This window comes from Sinohyriopsis cumingii, chromosome 15, assembly GCF_028554795.1.
Source record: "Sinohyriopsis cumingii isolate HCF-2022 chromosome 15, ASM2855479v2, whole genome shotgun sequence".
Taxonomy (NCBI): Eukaryota; Metazoa; Mollusca; class Bivalvia; order Unionida; family Unionidae; genus Sinohyriopsis; species Sinohyriopsis cumingii.
The window spans coordinates 100894390-100918896 of record NC_142975.1 but is presented as its reverse complement, the minus strand read 5'-3'; the positions used below and the strand labels follow the sequence as shown (position 1 = coordinate 100918896).

Genomic DNA, 24507 nt, shown 5'->3' with positions numbered 1-24507 from the left:
AGAACCATTAAAGTATATTCAGTTGAAATTATTATATTATTATAACAAGAAGATCCTTTTAATATATAATGTTAATTTTAACCGAAGATGTTAAATGAAGATATTAAATGCTTTGAAGTATGTAGCGTTCTTACTACGTTCATTGCATATACTTCTCAGAAAAAATGTATTTGCCTATGGAAAGACCATCCCTATTGTAAGGCCATTTTCCTGTTAAAGTTTGGGTGGCTGTATATGAGAGGGACCACCGTATTCTATTTATAGCAGCAGTTTATTTTAGAATGGGTAAAAAATAGACTGGTTTTCGAACTTTTAATCTGTACTCGCAGATTCTTTGTTCTAGTTTATATTTGGTACATTACCAGTCTGTAGGTATTTGCCTCAAAAAGTCGTGTTAGTTTAATTCTATCTGATGCATGTGTTAGAGCAAAAATGTTTTTCAAATAATTTCATGGATGGACTAGAAGAAGATAAAAACCCAATTCTTCCAAAGATTAAAAGATGAATACACGAATGACATAATACAGCATTCCATTTTAGGGCATATTAATGCCCATTGGAGGTTGTGTTGAAGGGAATTCAACAGTGGTCAAGGTGGTAAATTTGATGTGAAAAAACACTTGAAATCAAAGAAACGCAATGAAGTAGCTCATCATTGTAACTGACTGATATAAATGTTGAGGTGTTATTAACCTAGCTCTTAACTGAACAGCCCCTAATGTTAGAATAATAGATGGGTCCCATGTTCAAATGAATGCTTCCCGATTCCACAATTGCAGAAAACATGCATGTCCAAGAACAAAATCATCTAATATCGTTCGGTGTTTAGCTGAATATACTTCAAATAAATTAGCAGACGCTATGAATATTGAACCGTTTACTATTGCCACAGACTGGACTAGTGATGATGACAACATGATGTACTGAGTCTATAATTTTATAATAATATTGGTTTCAGTTTCCCCTACTAATGTAAGGATTACCGGAAACAAGGAAGTAATAGCAGGAATAGATATGTTGGTACTTAGATGTACAACAGGGACCTCAAATCCCACTGCTGACATCCGTTGGATGAACGGAACAAATACCCCGACTGGGTTCTTTTCCTCCAGCATAGATCAGCCTGGGGCATATGGTGGGAAGTTCCGATTGCAGGATTTGACCATCACTCCCACCCGCTACATGGACAGAAGTACTATTACTTGTACAGCTCAAAATTCTGCGAGTACGGGACCAGGTGTTTCTGACAGTGTCATCCTAAATGTCAATTGTAAGCTATTTCTGATACAAAGTGTTGTGGGTTTTTTTTCCTCTGGATAAGTGACTTTTGTCTTTTGATTTAATTGGTACTCACATACATACGTTGGTACGTACTTGTAAATATTTCTAATAAATACATATGCATATGTGTATGTTTATCGATCTATCTAAATATCTATCTATCTATATATCCATCTATCTATCTTTCTGTACATCTATATATGTATCTATCTATCTATCTATATCTATCTATCTATCTATCTAAATATATATATACATACATATATATATATATATATATATATATATATATATATATATATATATATATATATATATATATATATATATATATATATATATATATATATATATATATATAATGGGTGGTCTATTAAGGCAGAGGGTATGGTATAATAATTCCATCACACATGATGAAGAAATAACATTTTGCACAAGACTGAGCTATGATCTTACTTTCTTATATTTAAGTCATAAACAAATTATATTTCAGGACACAAACATATATCAAACTCTACTGAATAATTATAGATATAAATCTCAGAAATGGAAAGCACAATATTTATGAATGTATTTTGATGTTTTATTTTTTAGTCAGCCCAGTTGTAACGGTGTCCATATTTCCCAACAATACCATCACAGAAGGTGACGGCCCAGTCACTGTACAATGTTCGGCGTCAAGCAAACCAATCTCGAACTTCACTATTACAAAAGATAGAGTGAGCACTGTCATATCAAAAGGACAAGGAAAACAGGATAATCGCCATGATTACATCATACAAAAAATCAACAGAACACATGCAGGAATATATTCATGTACTGCTTATAATGGTGTAACAGGTCCACAGGATGTAACGAAGGCAACAGTAGAATTAGTTGTGCAATGTTAGTATACTGCATTTCTATAACAATATAACATAATACATTTTCATCATTTAATTCAAACATGATAAATGATAAATATTTTCAAGTCATATCCAGCTCTCAGAAACTGATATGTAATAGAGGAGTGTCACTTGGATATTACGCCATAGAATCAGGTAACTGGTATATACATGGTAGGACCAAGAATTGATACCTATTTTCACCTTGTATAGCAAGTGTGTTCTTTTCAAGTTGTAACATAACAATGATTTTACCTCATAAACAAAAAACCCCATATCATGTATTGTTTGAAAGGAAACAAAAATTAAACACCCAAGCCAACACATGGGATATTAGGTTAATGCTATCTGACATTACTTTCCTTGCTTCAATTTGTTCTTGCTGAGAAACACAAGCTTACACAAGAAGCAAAATAACTAGTGACGTTTTTAAATCTGATGATAATTTGCTTTCCTTCAAAACCTATGTATAAATGTAACATTGATTGGTTGCAGAACTGATAAAAATGAGAAAAAAAATAATAAACATTTTAGGCAGAAATTTCATAACCTGTAATAGAAATATGTGCCTAAAATAATATAAGATACGGTTCTATCACTCAGTAGTTAGAAGTAAAATGGCTTGAATTCTTGGGATGTCTTATTGACCAGTAGATCATCTTTATGGACTTTTTTAAAAACAAAAACAATTTCTGACAGTTCATATTTTTAGTCCGAAAAGCATTGTTGGTCAGCCGTGGAACACGGGCACGACGGCAAAGTAAATATAAATATCAAATCTTCTAAGATTACACAATTACATTTTCTCTTATATTGACTGTGAAGAGTTGTACACCTTTCTTATACAAGCTAAACATTACGCTTTTGGAATGATCAGTATGCTTTTTTCGCTACATAATGCTTTGCCTGTGACTATATATGGATTATGCATTTTCGGAATATCCACGTCCCCAAAAAATAAATAATCATTTTTTTCATTTTTATTAACATCCCATTAATCCCACTTACCATATTCAAAAGAAAAACTTATATGTAACGGCGACATTAAGGTACGATTGTCCATAAATTTGCATGCACTTTCCTAACTGTATTGATATGTTATATTTATAGCAGCTGTCCCTTTTCCTATAAACGAGCTGGTTTCTACTCCGAAACCTTTGACCTTGGATTGATTATTATGATTTATGTTTGCTAGAGGACCAATCTTCTCATACTTTCCTTATGCAGTGGTCCCCCTCTTGAACGGCCCTTCTGACCAACGGCCACCTGCTTTTTACGGCAAACATCATCTGGCACCAATGAGTTTGTACTCAAACGTACCCCTCAAGAGCGGCCACCCCTCTAACGAGACCAGCGGCCAGCATATTAGTACAAAAATGTAAAATGTTCCCTCACGAGCGGCCATTTTGTTTCTCAAATGTATCCAGAACATATATTTAATTCATATTGTGACGTAAGGTAAGTAATCAGATTATCTCTACCGTCGATACACGTTTCATAATGTCAAATTATAGTTACCGAAAGAAGTGTTGACTAAAGTACATGTGACAGTAAAATGAATATTGTATCATTGTTTTTAAAAGCCACCATTTACAGGAAACTGGCTTAACGATGATCTGTCCAGTTCTTCTTCTTGATGGTTACAAGCAGACGTAATTGTCCTCAATACATAGTCTGCCTAGGCTAAAAATTAATTGTGTGCATTACTCACACACAGACAAGTTATTCCTGAACAAAAGAGAGTACCAGACAAAGACCGAAAAATCACGTTTCAACATAATTATGGCTTCATTACAAAGAATGAATGTTGTCCAATTAACAAAAGTTTCGTCTGCATAAATAAACCGCATACAGTTAGCAACAGCCGAATAAATCATTACCAAACATTAACTTGTCATCACGTAATTGCATAATATTAATTTAGAAGAAAGTCGGTTATCCTACTCGACGACATCGGGGGAGGTTAGGGAGGGGGAATTGCCGAACAATTGTATGTAGAAAAGACTCGAATAAAACAATGTTATATTCAAATGACTCAAATAATCAACTTCGTAACCGATAAAGAGGTTATTCAGCAGCAGTGGGGAAATGGAGCGAATGGAAAGAAAAGTATGTATGTATCAAGATTTAAATGACGTTTTTGAATGGTTTTGCAATGTGCATGACAGCAATACCCACTCGCGTATAAATCACGCATACGTCAAGATTGAGAACCATTAAAGTATATTCAGTTGAAATTATTATATTATTATAACAAGAAGATCCTTTTAATATATAATGTTAATTTTAACCGAAGATGTTAAATGAAGATATTAAATGCTTTGAAGTATGTAGCGTTCTTACTACGTTCATTGCATATACTTCTCAGAAAAAATGTATTTGCCTATGGAAAGACCATCCCTATTGTAAGGCCATTTTCCTGTTAAAGTTTGGGTGGCTGTATATGAGAGGGACCACCGTATTCTATTTATAGCAGCAGTTTATTTTAGAATGGGTAAAAAATAGACTGGTTTTCGAACTTTTAATCTGTACTCGCAGATTCTTTGTTCTAGTTTATATTTGGTACATTACCAGTCTGTAGGTATTTGCCTCAAAAAGTCGTGTTAGTTTAATTCTATCTGATGCATGTGTTAGAGCAAAAATGTTTTTCAAATAATTTCATGGATGGACTAGAAGAAGATAAAAACCCAATTCTTCCAAAGATTAAAAGATGAATACACGAATGACATAATACAGCATTCCATTTTAGGGCATATTAATGCCCATTGGAGGTTGTGTTGAAGGGAATTCAACAGTGGTCAAGGTGGTAAATTTGATGTGAAAAAACACTTGAAATCAAAGAAACGCAATGAAGTAGCTCATCATTGTAACTGACTGATATAAATGTTGAGGTGTTATTAACCTAGCTCTTAACTGAACAGCCCCTAATGTTAGAATAATAGATGGGTCCCATGTTCAAATGAATGCTTCCCGATTCCACAATTGCAGAAAACATGCATGTCCAAGAACAAAATCATCTAATATCGTTCGGTGTTTAGCTGAATATACTTCAAATAAATTAGCAGACGCTATGAATATTGAACCGTTTACTATTGCCACAGACTGGACTAGTGATGATGACAACATGATGTACTGAGTCTATAATTTTATAATAATATTGGTTTCAGTTTCCCCTACTAATGTAAGGATTACCGGAAACAAGGAAGTAATAGCAGGAATAGATATGTTGGTACTTAGATGTACAACAGGGACCTCAAATCCCACTGCTGACATCCGTTGGATGAACGGAACAAATACCCCGACTGGGTTCTTTTCCTCCAGCATAGATCAGCCTGGGGCATATGGTGGGAAGTTCCGATTGCAGGATTTGACCATCACTCCCACCCGCTACATGGACAGAAGTACTATTACTTGTACAGCTCAAAATTCTGCGAGTACGGGACCAGGTGTTTCTGACAGTGTCATCCTAAATGTCAATTGTAAGCTATTTCTGATACAAAGTGTTGTGGGTTTTTTTTCCTCTGGATAAGTGACTTTTGTCTTTTGATTTAATTGGTACTCACATACATACGTTGGTACGTACTTGTAAATATTTCTAATAAATACATATGCATATGTGTATGTTTATCGATCTATCTAAATATCTATCTATCTATATATCCATCTATCTATCTTTCTGTACATCTATATATGTATCTATCTATCTATCTATATCTATCTATCTATCTATCTAAATATATATATACATACATATATATATATATATATATATATATATATATATATATATATATATATATATATATATATATATATATATATATATATATATATATATATATATAATGGGTGGTCTATTAAGGCAGAGGGTATGGTATAATAATTCCATCACACATGATGAAGAAATAACATTTTGCACAAGACTGAGCTATGATCTTACTTTCTTATATTTAAGTCATAAACAAATTATATTTCAGGACACAAACATATATCAAACTCTACTGAATAATTATAGATATAAATCTCAGAAATGGAAAGCACAATATTTATGAATGTATTTTGATGTTTTATTTTTTAGTCAGCCCAGTTGTAACGGTGTCCATATTTCCCAACAATACCATCACAGAAGGTGACGGCCCAGTCACTGTACAATGTTCGGCGTCAAGCAAACCAATCTCGAACTTCACTATTACAAAAGATAGAGTGAGCACTGTCATATCAAAAGGACAAGGAAAACAGGATAATCGCCATGATTACATCATACAAAAAATCAACAGAACACATGCAGGAATATATTCATGTACTGCTTATAATGGTGTAACAGGTCCACAGGATGTAACGAAGGCAACAGTAGAATTAGTTGTGCAATGTTAGTATACCGCATTTCTATAACAATATAACATAATACATTTTCATCATTTAATTCAAACATGATAAATGATAAATATTTTCAAGTCATATCCAGCTCTCAGAAACTGATATGTAATAGAGGAGTGTCACTTGGATATTACGCCATAGAATCAGGTAACTGGTATATACATGGTAGGACCAAGAATTGATACCTATTTTCACCTTGTATAGCAAGTGTGTTCTTTTCAAGTTGTAACATAACAATGATTTTACCTCATAAACAAAAAACCCCATATCATGTATTGTTTGAAAGGAAACAAAAATTAAACACCCAAGCCAACACATGGGATATTAGGTTAATGCTATCTGACATTACTTTCCTTGCTTCAATTTGTTCTTGCTGAGAAACACAAGCTTACACAAGAAGCAAAATAACTAGTGACGTTTTTAAATCTGATGATAATTTGCTTTCCTTCAAAACCTATGTATAAATGTAACATTGATTGGTTGCAGAACTGATAAAAATGAGAAAAAAAATAATAAACATTTTAGGCAGAAATTTCATAACCTGTAATAGAAATATGTGCCTAAAATAATATAAGATACGGTTCTATCACTCAGTAGTTAGAAGTAAAATGGCTTGAATTCTTGGGATGTCTTATTGACCAGTAGATCATCTTTATGGACTTTTTTAAAAAACAAAAACAATTTCTGACAGTTCATATTTTTAGTCCGAAAAGCATTGTTGGTCAGCCGTGGAACACGGGCACGACGGCAAAGTAAATATAAATATCAAATCTTCTAAGATTACACAATTACATTTTCTCTTATATTGACTGTGAAGAGTTGTACACCTTTCTTATACAAGCTAAACATTACGCTTTTGGAATGATCAGTATGCTTTTTTCGCTACATAATGCTTTGCCTGTGACTATATATGGATTATGCATTTTCGGAATATCCACGTCCCCAAAAAATAAATAATCATTTTTTTCATTTTTATTAACATCCCATTAATCCCACTTACCATATTCAAAAGAAAAACTTATATGTAACGGCGACATTAAGGTACGATTGTCCATAAATTTGCATGCACTTTCCTAACTGTATTGATATGTTATATTTATAGCAGCTGTCCCTTTTCCTATAAACGAGCTGGTTTCTACTCCGAAACCTTTGACCTTGGATTGATTATTATGATTTATGTTTGCTAGAGGACCAATCTTCTCATACTTTCCTTATGCAGTGGTCCCCCTCTTGAACGGCCCTTCTGACCAACGGCCACCTGCTTTTTACGGCAAACATCATCTGGCACCAATGAGTTTGTACTCAAACGTACCCCTCAAGAGCGGCCACCCCTCTAACGAGACCAGCGGCCAGCATATTAGTACAAAAATGTAAAATGTTCCCTCACGAGCGGCCATTTTGTTTCTCAAATGTATCCAGAACATATATTTAATTCATATTGTGACGTAAGGTAAGTAATCAGATTATCTCTACCGTCGATACACGTTTCATAATGTCAAATTATAGTTACCGAAAGAAGTGTTGACTAAAGTACATGTGACAGTAAAATGAATATTGTATCATTGTTTTTAAAAGCCACCATTTACAGGAAACTGGCTTAACGATGATCTGTCCAGTTCTTCTTCTTGATGGTTACAAGCAGACGTAATTGTCCTCAATACATAGTCTGCCTAGGCTAAAAATTAATTGTGTGCATTACTCACACACAGACAAGTTATTCCTGAACAAAAGAGAGTACCAGACAAAGACCGAAAAATCACGTTTCAACATAATTATGGCTTCATTACAAAGAATGAATGTTGTCCAATTAACAAAAGTTTCGTCTGCATAAATAAACCGCATACAGTTAGCAACAGCCGAATAAATCATTACCAAACATTAACTTGTCATCACGTAATTGCATAATATTAATTTAGAAGAAAGTCGGTTATCCTACTCGACGACATCGGGGGAGGTTAGGGAGGGGGAATTGCCGAACAATTGTATGTAGAAAAGACTCGAATAAAACAATGTTATATTCAAATGACTCAAATAATCAACTTCGTAACCGATAAAGAGGTTATTCAGCAGCAGTGGGGAAATGGAGCGAATGGAAAGAAAAGTATGTATGTATCAAGATTTAAATGACGTTTTTGAATGGTTTTGCAATGTGCATGACAGCAATACCCACTCGCGTATAAATCACGCATACGTCAAGATTGAGAACCATTAAAGTATATTCAGTTGAAATTATTATATTATTATAACAAGAAGATCCTTTTAATATATAATGTTAATTTTAACCGAAGATGTTAAATGAAGATATTAAATGCTTTGAAGTATGTAGCGTTCTTACTACGTTCATTGCATATACTTCTCAGAAAAAATGTATTTGCCTATGGAAAGACCATCCCTATTGTAAGGCCATTTTCCTGTTAAAGTTTGGGTGGCTGTATATGAGAGGGACCACCGTATTCTATTTATAGCAGCAGTTTATTTTAGAATGGGTAAAAAATAGACTGGTTTTCGAACTTTTAATCTGTACTCGCAGATTCTTTGTTCTAGTTTATATTTGGTACATTACCAGTCTGTAGGTATTTGCCTCAAAAAGTCGTGTTAGTTTAATTCTATCTGATGCATGTGTTAGAGCAAAAATGTTTTTCAAATAATTTCATGGATGGACTAGAAGAAGATAAAAACCCAATTCTTCCAAAGATTAAAAGATGAATACACGAATGACATAATACAGCATTCCATTTTAGGGCATATTAATGCCCATTGGAGGTTGTGTTGAAGGGAATTCAACAGTGGTCAAGGTGGTAAATTTGATGTGAAAAAACACTTGAAATCAAAGAAACGCAATGAAGTAGCTCATCATTGTAACTGACTGATATAAATGTTGAGGTGTTATTAACCTAGCTCTTAACTGAACAGCCCCTAATGTTAGAATAATAGATGGGTCCCATGTTCAAATGAATGCTTCCCGATTCCACAATTGCAGAAAACATGCATGTCCAAGAACAAAATCATCTAATATCGTTCGGTGTTTAGCTGAATATACTTCAAATAAATTAGCAGACGCTATGAATATTGAACCGTTTACTATTGCCACAGACTGGACTAGTGATGATGACAACATGATGTACTGAGTCTATAATTTTATAATAATATTGGTTTCAGTTTCCCCTACTAATGTAAGGATTACCGGAAACAAGGAAGTAATAGCAGGAATAGATATGTTGGTACTTAGATGTACAACAGGGACCTCAAATCCCACTGCTGACATCCGTTGGATGAACGGAACAAATACCCCGACTGGGTTCTTTTCCTCCAGCATAGATCAGCCTGGGGCATATGGTGGGAAGTTCCGATTGCAGGATTTGACCATCACTCCCACCCGCTACATGGACAGAAGTACTATTACTTGTACAGCTCAAAATTCTGCGAGTACGGGACCAGGTGTTTCTGACAGTGTCATCCTAAATGTCAATTGTAAGCTATTTCTGATACAAAGTGTTGTGGGTTTTTTTCCTCTGGATAAGTGACTTTTGTCTTTTGATTTAATTGGTACTCACATACATACGTTGGTACGTACTTGTAAATATTTCTAATAAATACATATGCATATGTGTATGTTTATCGATCTATCTAAATATCTATCTATCTATCTATATATCCATCTATCTATCTTTCTGTACATCTATATATGTATCTATCTATCTATCAATATCTATCTTTCTATCTATCTAAATATATATATACATATATATATATATATATATATATATATATATATATATATATATATATATATATATATATATATATATAATGGGTGGTCTATTAAGGCAGAGGGTATGGTATAATAATTCCATCACACATGATGAAGAAATAACATTTTGCACAAGACTGAGCTATGATCTTACTTTCTTATATTTAAGTCATAAACAAATTATATTTCAGGACACAAACATATATCAAACTCTACTGAATAATTATAGATATAAATCTCAGAAATGGAAAGCACAATATTTATGAATGTATTTTGATGTTTTATTTTTTAGTCAGCCCAGTTGTAACGGTGTCCATATTTCCCAACAATACCATCACAGAAGGTGACGGCCCAGTCACTGTACAATGTTCGGCGTCAAGCAAACCAATCTCGAACTTCACTATTACAAAAGATAGAGTGAGCACTGTCATATCAAAAGGACAAGGAAAACAGGATAATCGCCATGATTACATCATACAAAAAATCAACAGAACACATGCAGGAATATATTCATGTACTGCTTATAATGGTGTAACAGGTCCACAGGATGTAACGAAGGCAACAGTAGAATTAGTTGTGCAATGTTAGTATACCGCATTTCTATAACAATATAACATAATACATTTTCATCATTTAATTCAAACATGATAAATGATAAATATTTTCAAGTCATATCCAGCTCTCAGAAACTGATATGTAATAGAGGAGTGTCACTTGGATATTACGCCATAGAATCAGGTAACTGGTATATACATGGTAGGACCAAGAATTGATACCTATTTTCACCTTGTATAGCAAGTGTGTTCTTTTCAAGTTGTAACATAACAATGATTTTACCTCATAAACAAAAAAACCCATATCATGTATTGTTTGAAAGGAAACAAAAATTAAACACCCAAGCCAACACATGGGATATTAGGTTAATGCTATCTGACATTACTTTCCTTGCTTCAATTTGTTCTTGCTGAGAAACACAAGCTTACACAAGAAGCAAAATAACTAGTGACGTTTTTAAATCTGATGATAATTTGCTTTCCTTCAAAACCTATGTATAAATGTAACATTGATTGGTTGCAGAACTGATAAAAATGAGAAAAAAAATAATAAACATTTTAGGCAGAAATTTCATAACCTGTAATAGAAATATGTGCCTAAAATAATATAAGATACGGTTCTATCACTCAGTAGTTAGAAGTAAAATGGCTTGAATTCTTGGGATGTCTTATTGACCAGTAGATCATCTTTATGGACTTTTTTAAAAAACAAAAACAATTTCTGACAGTTCATATTTTTAGTCCGAAAAGCATTGTTGGTCAGCCGTGGAACACGGGCACGACGGCAAAGTAAATATAAATATCAAATCTTCTAAGATTACACAATTACATTTTCTCTTATATTGACTGTGAAGAGTTGTACACCTTTCTTATACAAGCTAAACATTACGCTTTTGGAATGATCAGTATGCTTTTTTCGCTACATAATGCTTTGCCTGTGACTATATATGGATTATGCATTTTCGGAATATCCACGTCCCCAAAAAATAAATAATCATTTTTTTCATTTTTATTAACATCCCATTAATCCCACTTACCATATTCAAAAGAAAAACTTATATGTAACGGCGACATTAAGGTACGATTGTCCATAAATTTGCATGCACTTTCCTAACTGTATTGATATGTTATATTTATAGCAGCTGTCCCTTTTCCTATAAACGAGCTGGTTTCTACTCCGAAACCTTTGACCTTGGATTGATTATTATGATTTATGTTTGCTAGAGGACCAATCTTCTCATACTTTCCTTATGCAGTGGTCCCCCTCTTGAACGGCCCTTCTGACCAACGGCCACCTGCTTTTTACGGCAAACATCATCTGGCACCAATGAGTTTGTACTCAAACGTACCCCTCAAGAGCGGCCACCCCTCTAACGAGACCAGCGGCCAGCATATTAGTACAAAAATGTAAAATGTTCCCTCACGAGCGGCCATTTTGTTTCTCAAATGTATCCAGAACATATATTTAATTCATATTGTGACGTAAGGTAAGTAATCAGATTATCTCTACCGTCGATACACGTTTCATAATGTCAAATTATAGTTACCGAAAGAAGTGTTGACTAAAGTACATGTGACAGTAAAATGAATATTGTATCATTGTTTTTAAAAGCCACCATTTACAGGAAACTGGCTTAACGATGATCTGTCCAGTTCTTCTTCTTGATGGTTACAAGCAGACGTAATTGTCCTCAATACATAGTCTGCCTAGGCTAAAAATTAATTGTGTGCATTACTCACACACAGACAAGTTATTCCTGAACAAAAGAGAGTACCAGACAAAGACCGAAAAATCACGTTTCAACATAATTATGGCTTCATTACAAAGAATGAATGTTGTCCAATTAACAAAAGTTTCGTCTGCATAAATAAACCGCATACAGTTAGCAACAGCCGAATAAATCATTACCAAACATTAACTTGTCATCACGTAATTGCATAATATTAATTTAGAAGAAAGTCGGTTATCCTACTCGACGACATCGGGGGAGGTTAGGGAGGGGGAATTGCCGAACAATTGTATGTAGAAAAGACTCGAATAAAACAATGTTATATTCAAATGACTCAAATAATCAACTTCGTAACCGATAAAGAGGTTATTCAGCAGCAGTGGGGAAATGGAGCGAATGGAAAGAAAAGTATGTATGTATCAAGATTTAAATGACGTTTTTGAATGGTTTTGCAATGTGCATGACAGCAATACCCACTCGCGTATAAATCACGCATACGTCAAGATTGAGAACCATTAAAGTATATTCAGTTGAAATTATTATATTATTATAACAAGAAGATCCTTTTAATATATAATGTTAATTTTAACCGAAGATGTTAAATGAAGATATTAAATGCTTTGAAGTATGTAGCGTTCTTACTACGTTCATTGCATATACTTCTCAGAAAAAATGTATTTGCCTATGGAAAGACCATCCCTATTGTAAGGCCATTTTCCCTGTTAAAGTTTGGGTGGCTGTATATGAGAGGGACCACCGTATTCTATTTATAGCAGCAGTTTATTTTAGAATGGGTAAAAAATAGACTGGTTTTCGAACTTTTAATCTGTACTCGCAGATTCTTTGTTCTAGTTTATATTTGGTACATTACCAGTCTGTAGGTATTTGCCTCAAAAAGTCGTGTTAGTTTAATTCTATCTGATGCATGTGTTAGAGCAAAAATGTTTTTCAAATAATTTCATGGATGGACTAGAAGAAGATAAAAACCCAATTCTTCCAAAGATTAAAAGATGAATACACGAATGACATAATACAGCATTCCATTTTAGGGCATATTAATGCCCATTGGAGGTTGTGTTGAAGGGAATTCAACAGTGGTCAAGGTGGTAAATTTGATGTGAAAAAACACTTGAAATCAAAGAAACGCAATGAAGTAGCTCATCATTGTAACTGACTGATATAAATGTTGAGGTGTTATTAACCTAGCTCTTAACTGAACAGCCCCTAATGTTAGAATAATAGATGGGTCCCATGTTCAAATGAATGCTTCCCGATTCCACAATTGCAGAAAACATGCATGTCCAAGAACAAAATCATCTAATATCGTTCGGTGTTTAGCTGAATATACTTCAAATAAATTAGCAGACGCTATGAATATTGAACCGTTTACTATTGCCACAGACTGGACTAGTGATGATGACAACATGATGTACTGAGTCTATAATTTTATAATAATATTGGTTTCAGTTTCCCCTACTAATGTAAGGATTACCGGAAACAAGGAAGTAATAGCAGGAATAGATATGTTGGTACTTAGATGTACAACAGGGACCTCAAATCCCACTGCTGACATCCGTTGGATGAACGGAACAAATACCCCGACTGGGTTCTTTTCCTCCAGCATAGATCAGCCTGGGGCATATGGTGGGAAGTTCCGATTGCAGGATTTGACCATCACTCCCACCCGCTACATGGACAGAAGTACTATTACTTGTACAGCTCAAAATTCTGCGAGTACGGGACCAGGTGTTTCTGACAGTGTCATCCTAAATGTCAATTGTAAGCTATTTCTGATACAAAGTGTTGTGGGTTTTTTTCCTCTGGATAAGTGACTTTTGTCTTTTGATTTAATTGGTACTCACATACATACGTTGGTACGTACTTGTAAATATTTCTAATAAATACATATGCATATGTGTATGTTTATCGATCTATCTAAATATCTATCTATCTATCTATATATCCATCTATCTATCTTTCTGTACATCTATATATGTATCTATCTATCTATCAATATCTATCTTTCTATCTATCTAAATATATATATACATATATATATATATATATATATATATATATATATATATATATATATATATATATATATATATATATATAATGGGTGGTCTTATTAAGGCAGAGGGTATGGTATAATAATTCCATCACACATGATGAAGAAATAACATTTTGCACAAGACTGAGCTATGATCTTACTTTCTTATATTTAAGTCATAAACAAATTATATTTCAGGACACAAACATATATCAAACTCTACTGAATATTATAGATATAAATCTCAGAAATGGAAAGCACAATATTTATGAATGTATTTTAATGTTTTATTTTTTAGTCAGCCCAGTTGTAACGGTGTCCATATTTCCCAACAATACCATCACAGAAGGTGACGGCCCAGTCACTGTACAATGTTCGGCGTCAAGCAAACCAATCTCGAACTTCACTATTACAAAAGATAGAGTGAGCACTGTCATATCAAAAGGACAAGGAAAACAGGATAATCGCCATGATTACATCATACAAAAAATCAACAGAACACATGCAGGAATATATTCATGTACTGCTTATAATGGTGTAACAGGTCCACAGGATGTAACGAAGGCAACAGTAGAATTAGTTGTGCAATGTTAGTATACCGCATTTCTATAACAATATAACATAATACATTTTCATCATTTAATTCAAACATGATAAATGATAAATATTTTCAAGTCATATCCAGCTCTCAGAAACTGATATGTAATAGAGGAGTGTCACTTGGATATTACGCCATAGAATCAGGTAACTGGTATATACATGGTAGGACCAAGAATTGATACCTATTTTCACCTTGTATAGCAAGTGTGTTCTTTTCAAGTTGTAACATAACAATGATTTTACCTCATAAACAAAAAAACCCATATCATGTATTGTTTGAAAGGAAACAAAAATTAAACACCCAAGCCAACACATGGGATATTAGGTTAATGCTATCTGACATTACTTTCCTTGCTTCAATTTGTTCTTGCTGAGAAACACAAGCTTACACAAGAAGCAAAATAACTAGTGACGTTTTTAAATCTGATGATAATTTGCTTTCCTTCAAAACCTATGTATAAATGTAACATTGATTGGTTGCAGAACTGATAAAAATGAGAAAAAAAATAATAAACATTTTAGGCAGAAATTTCATAACCTGTAATATAAATATGTGCCTAAAATAATATAAGATACGGTTCTATCACTCAGTAGTTAGAAGTAAAATGGCTTGAATTCTTGGGATGTCTTATTGACCAGTAGATCATCTTTATGGACTTTTTTAAAAAACAAAAACAATTTCTGACAGTTCATATTTTTAGTCCGAAAAGCATTGTTGGTCAGCCGTGGAACACGGGCACGACGGCAAAGTAAATATAAATATCAAATCTTCTAAGATTACACAATTACATTTTCTCTTATATTGACTGTGAAGAGTTGTACACCTTTCTTATACAAGCTAAACATTACGCTTTTGGAATGATCAGTATGCTTTTTTCGCTACATAATGCTTTGCCTGTGACTATATATGGATTATGCATTTTCGGAATATCCACGTCCCCAAAAAATAAATAATTATTTTTTTCATTTTTATTAACATCCCATTAATCCCACTTACCATATTCAAAAGAAAAACTTATATGTAACGGCGACATTAAGGTACGATTGTCCATAAATTTGCATGCACTTTCCTAACTGTATTGATATGTTATATTTATAGCAGCTGTCCCTTTTCCTATAAACGAGCTGGTTTCTACTCCGAAACCTTTGACCTTGGATTGATTATTATGATTTATGTTTGCTAGAGGACCAATCTTCTCATACTTTCCTTATGCAGTGGTCCCCCTCTTGAACGGCCCTTCTGACCAACGGCCACCTGCTTTTTACGGCAAACATCATCTGGCACCAATGAGTTTGTACTCAAACGTACCCCTCAAGAGCGGCCACCCCTCTAACGAGACCAGCGGCCAGCATATTAGTACAAAAATGTAAAATGTTCCCTCACGAGCGGCCATTTTGTTTCTCAAATGTATCCAGAACATATATTTAATTCATATTGTGACGTAAGGTAAGTAATCAGATTATCTCTACCGTCGATACACGTTTCATAATGTCAAATTATAGTTACCGAAAGAAGTGTTGACTAAAGTACATGTGACAGTAAAATGAATATTGTATCATTGTTTTTAAAAGCCACCATTTACAGGAAACTGGCTTAACGATGATCTGTCCAGTTCTTCTTCTTGATGGTTACAAGCAGACGTAATTGTCCTCAATACATAGTCTGCCTAGGCTAAAAATTAATTGTGTGCATTACTCACACACAGACAAGTTATTCCTGAACAAAAGAGAGTACCAGACAAAGACCGAAAAATCACGTTTCAACATAATTATGGCTTCATTACAAAGAATGAATGTTGTCCAATTAACAAAAGTTTCGTCTGCATAAATAAACCGCATACAGTTAGCAACAGCCGAATAAATCATTACCAAACATTAACTTGTCATCACGTAATTGCATAATATTAATTTAGAAGAAAGTCGGTTATCCTACTCGACGACATCGGGGGAGGTTAGGGAGGGGGAATTGCCGAACAATTGTATGTAGAAAAGACTCGAATAAAACAATGTTATATTCAAATGACTCAAATAATCAACTTCGTAACCGATAAAGAGGTTATTCAGCAGCAGTGGGGAAATGGAGCGAATGGAAAGAAAAGTATGTATGTATCAAGATTTAAATGACGTTTTTGAATGGTTTTGCAATGTGCATGACAGCAATACCCACTCGCGTATAAATCACGCATACGTCAAGATTGAGAACCATTAAAGTATATTCAGTTGAAATTATTATATTATTATAACAAGAAGATCCTTTTAATATATAATGTTAATTTTAACCGAAGATGTTAAATGAAGATATTAAATGCTTTGAAGTATGTAGCGTTCTTACTACGTTCATTGCATATACTTCTCAGAAAAAATGTATTTGCCTATGGAAAGACCATCCCTATTGTAAGGCCATTTTCCTGTTAAAGTTTGGGTGGCTGTATATGAGAGGGACCACCGTATTCTATTTATAGCAGCAGTTTATTTTAGAATGGGTAAAAAATAGACTGGTTTTCGAACTTTTAATCTGTACTCGCAGATTCTTTGTTCTAGTTTATATTTGGTACATTACCAGTCTGTAGGTATTTGCCTCAAAAAGTCGTGTTAGTTTAATTCTATCTGATGCATGTGTTAGAGCAAAAATGTTTTTCAAATAATTTCATGGATGGACTAGAAGAAGATAAAAACCCAATTCTTCCAAAGATTAAAAGATGAATACACGAATGACATAATACAGCATTCCATTTTAGGGCATATTAATGCTCATTGGAGGTTGTGTTGAAGGGAATTCAACAGTGGTCAAGGTGGTAAATTTGATGTGAAAAAACACTTGAAATCAAAGAAACGCAATGAAGTAGCTCATCATTGTAACTGACTGATATCAATGTTGAGGTGTTATTAACCTAGCTCTTAACTGAACATCCCCTAATGTTAGAATAATAGATGGGTCCCATGTTCAAATGAATGCTTCCCGATTCCACAATTGCAGAAAACATGCATGTCCAAGAACAAAATCATCTAATATCGTTCGGTGTTTAGCTGAATATACTTCAAATAAATTAGCAGACGCTATGAATATTGAACCGTTTACTATTGCCACAGACTGGACTAGTGATGATGACAACATGATGTACTGAGTCTATAATTTTATAATAATATTGGTTTCAGTTTCCCCTACTAATGTAAGGATTACCGGAAACAAGGAAGTAATAGCAGGAATAGATATGTTGGTACTTAGATGTACAACAGGGACCTCAAATCCCACTGCTGACATCCGTTGGATGAACGGAACAAATACCCCGACTGGGTTCTTTTCCTCCAGCATAGATCAGCCTGGGGCATATGGTGGGAAGTTCCGATTGCAGGATTTGACCATCACCCCCACCCGCTACATGGACAGAAGTACTATTACCTGTACAGCTCAAAATTCTGTGAATATGGGACCAGGTGTTTCTGACAGTGTCATCCTAAATGTCAAATGTAAGTTATTTCTGACACAAAGTGTTGCGTTTTTTTGGATAAGTGACTTATGACTTTTAATTTAATTGGTACTCACATACATCTATTGGTACGTACGTACTTATATATATTTCTGATAAATATACATGCATATGTGTTTGTGTATGTTTATACATAGATATATATATAGGATGGGTGGTCTGTTGAGCCAGAGTTTACGGTATAATTATTCCATACCTCACGATGAAGAAATAACATTTTGCACAAGATTGGGCTATGATCTTAGTTTCTTATGTTTAAGACATAACACAATTATATTGCAGGACATAAACATGTGTCAAACTATAATTAATAATTACAGATATAAATCTCAGAATTGGAAAGTACAATATTTATAAATGTGTTTTGATGTTTTATTTTTTAGTCAGCCCAGTTGTAACGGTGTCCATATTTCCCAACAATACCATTACAGAAGGTGATGGCACAGTCACTGTACAGTGTTCTGCGTCAAGCAAACCAATCTCGAACTTCACTATTAGAAAAGATAGAGTGAGCACTGTCATATCAAAAGGACAAGGAACACAGGACAATCGCCATGATTACATCATACATAAAATCAACAGAACATATGCTGGAATCTATTCATGTGCTGCTTATAATGGCGTAGTGGGTCCTCAGGATGTTACGAAGGCAACAGTAGAATTAGTTGTGCAATGTTAGTTTAATGCATTTCTATAAGAATATAACATACTACATTTTCATCATTTAATTTAAACATGATAAATTATAAATATATTCAAGTCATATCCGGCTATCAGAAACTGATATGTGATAGAGGAGTGTCACTTTTATATTACGCCACAGAAGCAGGTAACTGGTATATACATGATAGGACCAAGAAAATGATACAAATTGCACCATGTATAGCAAGTGTGTTCTTTTCAATGTGTAAGATAACAATGATTTTACCTGATAAACAAAAAAAACCTATATCATGTATTGTTTGAAAGAAAACAAAAATTCAACGTCCAAGCCCACACACAGTATATTAGGTTATTGCTAACTGACATTGCTTCAATTTGTTATTGCTGAGAAACACAAGTTTACAAAAGCAAAATAATACATGATTTTTCATCTCAGATGATAATTTGCTTTCCTGCGGGTTCCTGGGTAGGGGGACTTGCCGAACAATTGGATGTAGAAAAGACTCAAATAATTAACTTCGTAACCGATAAGGAGGTTATTCAGCATCAGTGGGCAAATGGAGAAAATGGAAAGAAAAGTATATATGTATCAAGATTTAAATGACGTTTTTGAATGGTTTTGCAATGTGCATGACAGCAATACCCACTCGCATATATATCACGCATACGTCAAGATTGAGAACCATTAAAGTATATTCAGTTGAAATTATTATATTATTATAACAAGAAGATCCTTTTACTATATAATGTTACTTTTAACACGAAGATATTAAATGCTTTGAAGTATGTAGCTTTCTTACTACGTACATTACATATACTTCTCACAAAAAATGTATTTGCTTATGGAAAGAGCACCCGTGTTGTAAGGCCATTTTCCTGGAGCAGAATGGGTGACTGTTTAGCAGCAGTTCGGTTTAGTTTGGAAACAAAGTCTGGTGTTCGAATTTTTAATCTCTGCTCTCAGATTCTTTGTTGTAACTTATATTTGGTACAGAACCAGTCTGTAGGTATTTGGCACTAAAAGTCAAGTCAGTTTTATTCAATCCGATGCATGTGTGTGAGCAAAATAATTTCATGAATATACTAGAAAATGACAAAAACCCAATTATTCCAAAGATTAAAAGATGAATACGCGAATGACGTAATACAACATTCCATTAAAGGCTTATCAATGCCCATTGCAAGCTGTGTGGAAGGGAATTTAATAGTGGTCAAGGTGGTAAATTTGAAGTGGACAAATACTTGAAATCAAAGAAACACAATGAAACTTAGTAACTGACTGGTATACATGCAGATGTGTTATTTAGTTAGTTCAGTTCTTAATTGAACTACCCCTAGTGGTAGAATACTAAATGGGTCCCAAGTTCAAACGAATACTTACCGATTCCAAAATTGCAGAAATTATGCATGTCCAAGAGCAAAATCAATTAATATCCTTCGGTGTTTAGCTGAAGATACTTCACTTAAATTTGCAGACGCCATGAATATTGAGCCGTTTAGTATTGCGACAGAGTGAAATAGTGATTATGATGACAAAATGATGTACTCAGTCTGTGTACGATTCTTCCTAATGAAAGATGCATAGTCATGGTGTTATTTTTCAATTACCAGAGCTATCAGTGGATTCCACTGGATAAAACATGTTTGATTTGCTTGATAATTTTTTGAAAAAACAAGACACAAGTTGGCAGAACTGTGTGGGGTTTTCAGCTGATAATGCATCGGTGATGAACGCAATTTATAAAGGAGTTGCATCCTATATTTTGAAAATGTCCCCATCAGAGTACATACTAGGTTATTACTGACATTTGATGCAGAAGTATCAAGTTGGCTACCTACCTGGAAATGTACTTCATGCAGAGTTGACATACAGTTGCACCAAAATAGTCAATAACTGTATATATAAATTTCCTCTTCTTTGTCAGGTTATGCAAGGAATATTGGTTCTTTACCATTCTAATTCTGACCATGGAAGATTGTTCAGCATTTTAAACAAAAAAAATGTATTCAGATCCAGGCCCGGTAACCCAGTACTTTGTTTTCTACTCGTGTGCAAAACATGTATAGTCTCAGCTACAAAGTGTTTTGAAATACAACACGAGAGTATGTTGCTTTTTAAAGCTAAAGGTGCTTAATATGAACATTTGATGTTAAAAGACCAAAGTTGTAAATTCGTCATTTGTACAAATGCTTGTTGAATTTGTTTTATGTTATATATGGATTACTCTTTTTTGCTCGAAATTACTCTTTGTTAACTTGGATTACGCCTTTTCTCCGCCAGGGTTGGCTTTTATGCTTTGTTCTAAATACAATATCTTACTGTGACATCTCATAATGTTTACATCTGTCTGAATGACCCCCAAATGACTTTCAGTGCCCTCATATGAGGTATGGATCATGCCAGATCATTCATAAGATGACTTGTTGAAATAGTCATTCGCTTGAAATAGTTCATAAGATTTGATTTCACAATAGACATTATGGAGGGAAATTTAACATATATCTAATTAAATACTTTTTAAATTTTTTAGATTATTTCGCTCAACAGCTTTGTTCCCAAGTGCATCGATTGTAAACCTTGACAGTCCATTTTCACATCATTACAGATCCGCCAGATATAATCGTGTCTGCAAGTAATGTTACAACTAGTGGTGTCCATACAAAACTAGTATGCATACCTCACGGTGTTCCCGACAGATATACCTTTGGTAAATGGCAACATCGCTGGCCTGGGTACAATGGAACTCTGAGGTTCCTGCCATCGACGCATGTTGAGGAACATAATGCTACATTAGATCTGTATTTTCGGTCATACCAGGACAGTGGTATTTATGTATGTCAGGCTAGCAATGGTGTCAAAGTGGCTGGAACGCAAGAGGATGTCATGACACAGTTGGTGTATGTCCTTGCTAAAGGTGAGTTGTGTAAACTATATTATTCTAAAACCTTGCAATTCGTATACACTGCTTGAAAGTGTTACACACATACATTTTTATTAGGAAAAGTGCGTGTGCCAGGATGTTAGACATTGAAGGATGGTAAGTTCTCTGTGAACACTTTACTTGCCTACATCAATTCACAATGTACATATCTATTGTGCATCGTATTCAGCAATATTGTGAGTCAGCATAACATACAATTTTCAGGCATAACATTTTAGTGTAGTTAGTTTTCACAGACTTAAAACATCCCATTTGTTATGAATTTATAAAAAATGTATTCACAAAAAATCCGCATTCCTATTTTACTTGATGAAATGCTGAAATCATCATTTTGTGGCATAACACTGAGTAGGACCCTTTTATAAGGATATGATAGTATAAAAAATGTATAACTCTTCTCAAAGAGTGATGATTGCCCTAGCTCTTATTTCACTCACCTCTCTTATGAGCTACGCATTAGCAAAGATTTTTTAATAATTAAGAAATAAAACGTGTTCTCATGTCCACATGCTTAATGTTGAACGAGAGTACCGTATTGTCTATGCATGTAATTTAAAATCAGATTACTTTCTTCATGCTGGAATCAGCCTGGGATAGATAAACTGAGACCAGCCCAGAATATACTTTTATGATGGGATGAGCCTAGCATAGATTGGAAATCATCATAATCTGAAGTGTCTGATTCAGAGTGTAACTCGTGTGTAACTCCGATAGAGAGAGAGCCAAAATTGTATTTAAGTAGTGAAGTTACTATATATATATATATATATATATATATATATATATATATATATATATATATATATATATATATATATATATATATATATATATATATATATATATATATATATATATATATATATATATATATATATATATATATATATATATATATATATATATATATATATATATATATATATATATATATATATATATATGTATATATATATCTGTGTGTGTGTGTTTGTGTGCGTGTTTGCGCTTTGCGACTTGGTGGTATATATGATATTTGTTATCATGAATAGGGTTAAATTGAGAAATAAGTTACGATGCTCATGTAGTCTTTATTTTTGTCACATGGCATGAATGACACATTTATTTATACATTTCTCTGTTTTGTTTTAATAAATTTCTGTTTATAAGGCCAATGAAATGAAGTAGTTGTAATGTTGTTATATTACTACCTATCAGACACAACTATGTCAGAATGTATCTGTGTCACAAAAATATTGTTAAAATGTAGATCTCCAAACTCATTTGAACAGGATTACTACATAGCCTAGATGTTTGTATAGGTCTGTAAATCAGACTCCTTGGAGTAATATTATATTTTAATAGGAGGTATAGATATTTCAATTTACAATTTTATAAACAGCGTATTGAGCCTCTACTATCAACAATATAAACTTTTACAATGATAACTTGACATTCTGTAGTCAATTGCTATAAATCATTTTGTCCACTTGCATGATTGTATGCATGAGTGTCAAATGAACAACATGTAAACAATTTCTTACTGCCTATACCTTTATCATGTGTCCATATAAATTGTCCGTTGACTTTGTTACCACAATAACCAAAACATGAAAAATCATATCAGTACATGTTTGATGCATAAAAATGCATGTAGCTTGTATGAGAATTTTTTAAACATGTCACATGCATAATTATCTACAACTCCTGAATATGTACATAGCATTTAATATTTTGTTGGTACGAATAGTTATTAATGTTAAATGTGACTAGTCATTGACTTTATTTTGAAATCACATCTGGATACAAGAACGTTGTCATTTGTACATCAAGTTTGTCATGCTTAAAACCATGATCAGCCTTCTTTGCATAATCAGATCACAGATATATACCGAAGAATTGTGGCACTCTAAACTGAATAGTGTACATTGATGTTGCCAGTAAATGTTACCAATGTGAGATCCAGTGTTTGTATATAAGCAAACTACAGGAAGTTGTTATTGTAGGGTTTAATGCCATTTTTCAGCACAACATAGGCTATACACGGCAGCCAGTATAAATGGGGAAGGAAGAACCGTGGAAAACCCTAGAAAGATCCACCGACCCATGATAAACCATTGGCAAGCTTTCTCACCCACATTTTCCGAACCCGAGAATCGAACCCACGCAGACAGAGGTGAGATTGCAATGATCTGTAATGATGAG

General features: G+C 33.7%; 1 protein-coding gene across 1 annotated transcript in view; it reads left to right on the top strand.

The window, feature by feature from the left end:
* The window catches only part of LOC149782388 (nephrin-like), a 95312-nt gene that overhangs the window by 3401 nt on the left and 67404 nt on the right, over window positions 1–24507 (top strand). Inside the window, exons 3-13 of the mRNA XM_089933777.1 lie at window positions 959–1270; window positions 1876–2166; window positions 5333–5644; window positions 6244–6534; window positions 9702–10013; window positions 10586–10876; window positions 14045–14356; window positions 14929–15219; window positions 18387–18698; window positions 19102–19392; window positions 21988–22296. Of these exons, the coding sequence (XP_089789903.1) occupies window positions 959–1270; window positions 1876–2166; window positions 5333–5644; window positions 6244–6534; window positions 9702–10013; window positions 10586–10876; window positions 14045–14356; window positions 14929–15219; window positions 18387–18698; window positions 19102–19392; window positions 21988–22296 (3324 nt within the window). The remainder of the gene's footprint in view (window positions 1–958; window positions 1271–1875; window positions 2167–5332; window positions 5645–6243; window positions 6535–9701; window positions 10014–10585; window positions 10877–14044; window positions 14357–14928; window positions 15220–18386; window positions 18699–19101; window positions 19393–21987; window positions 22297–24507) is intronic.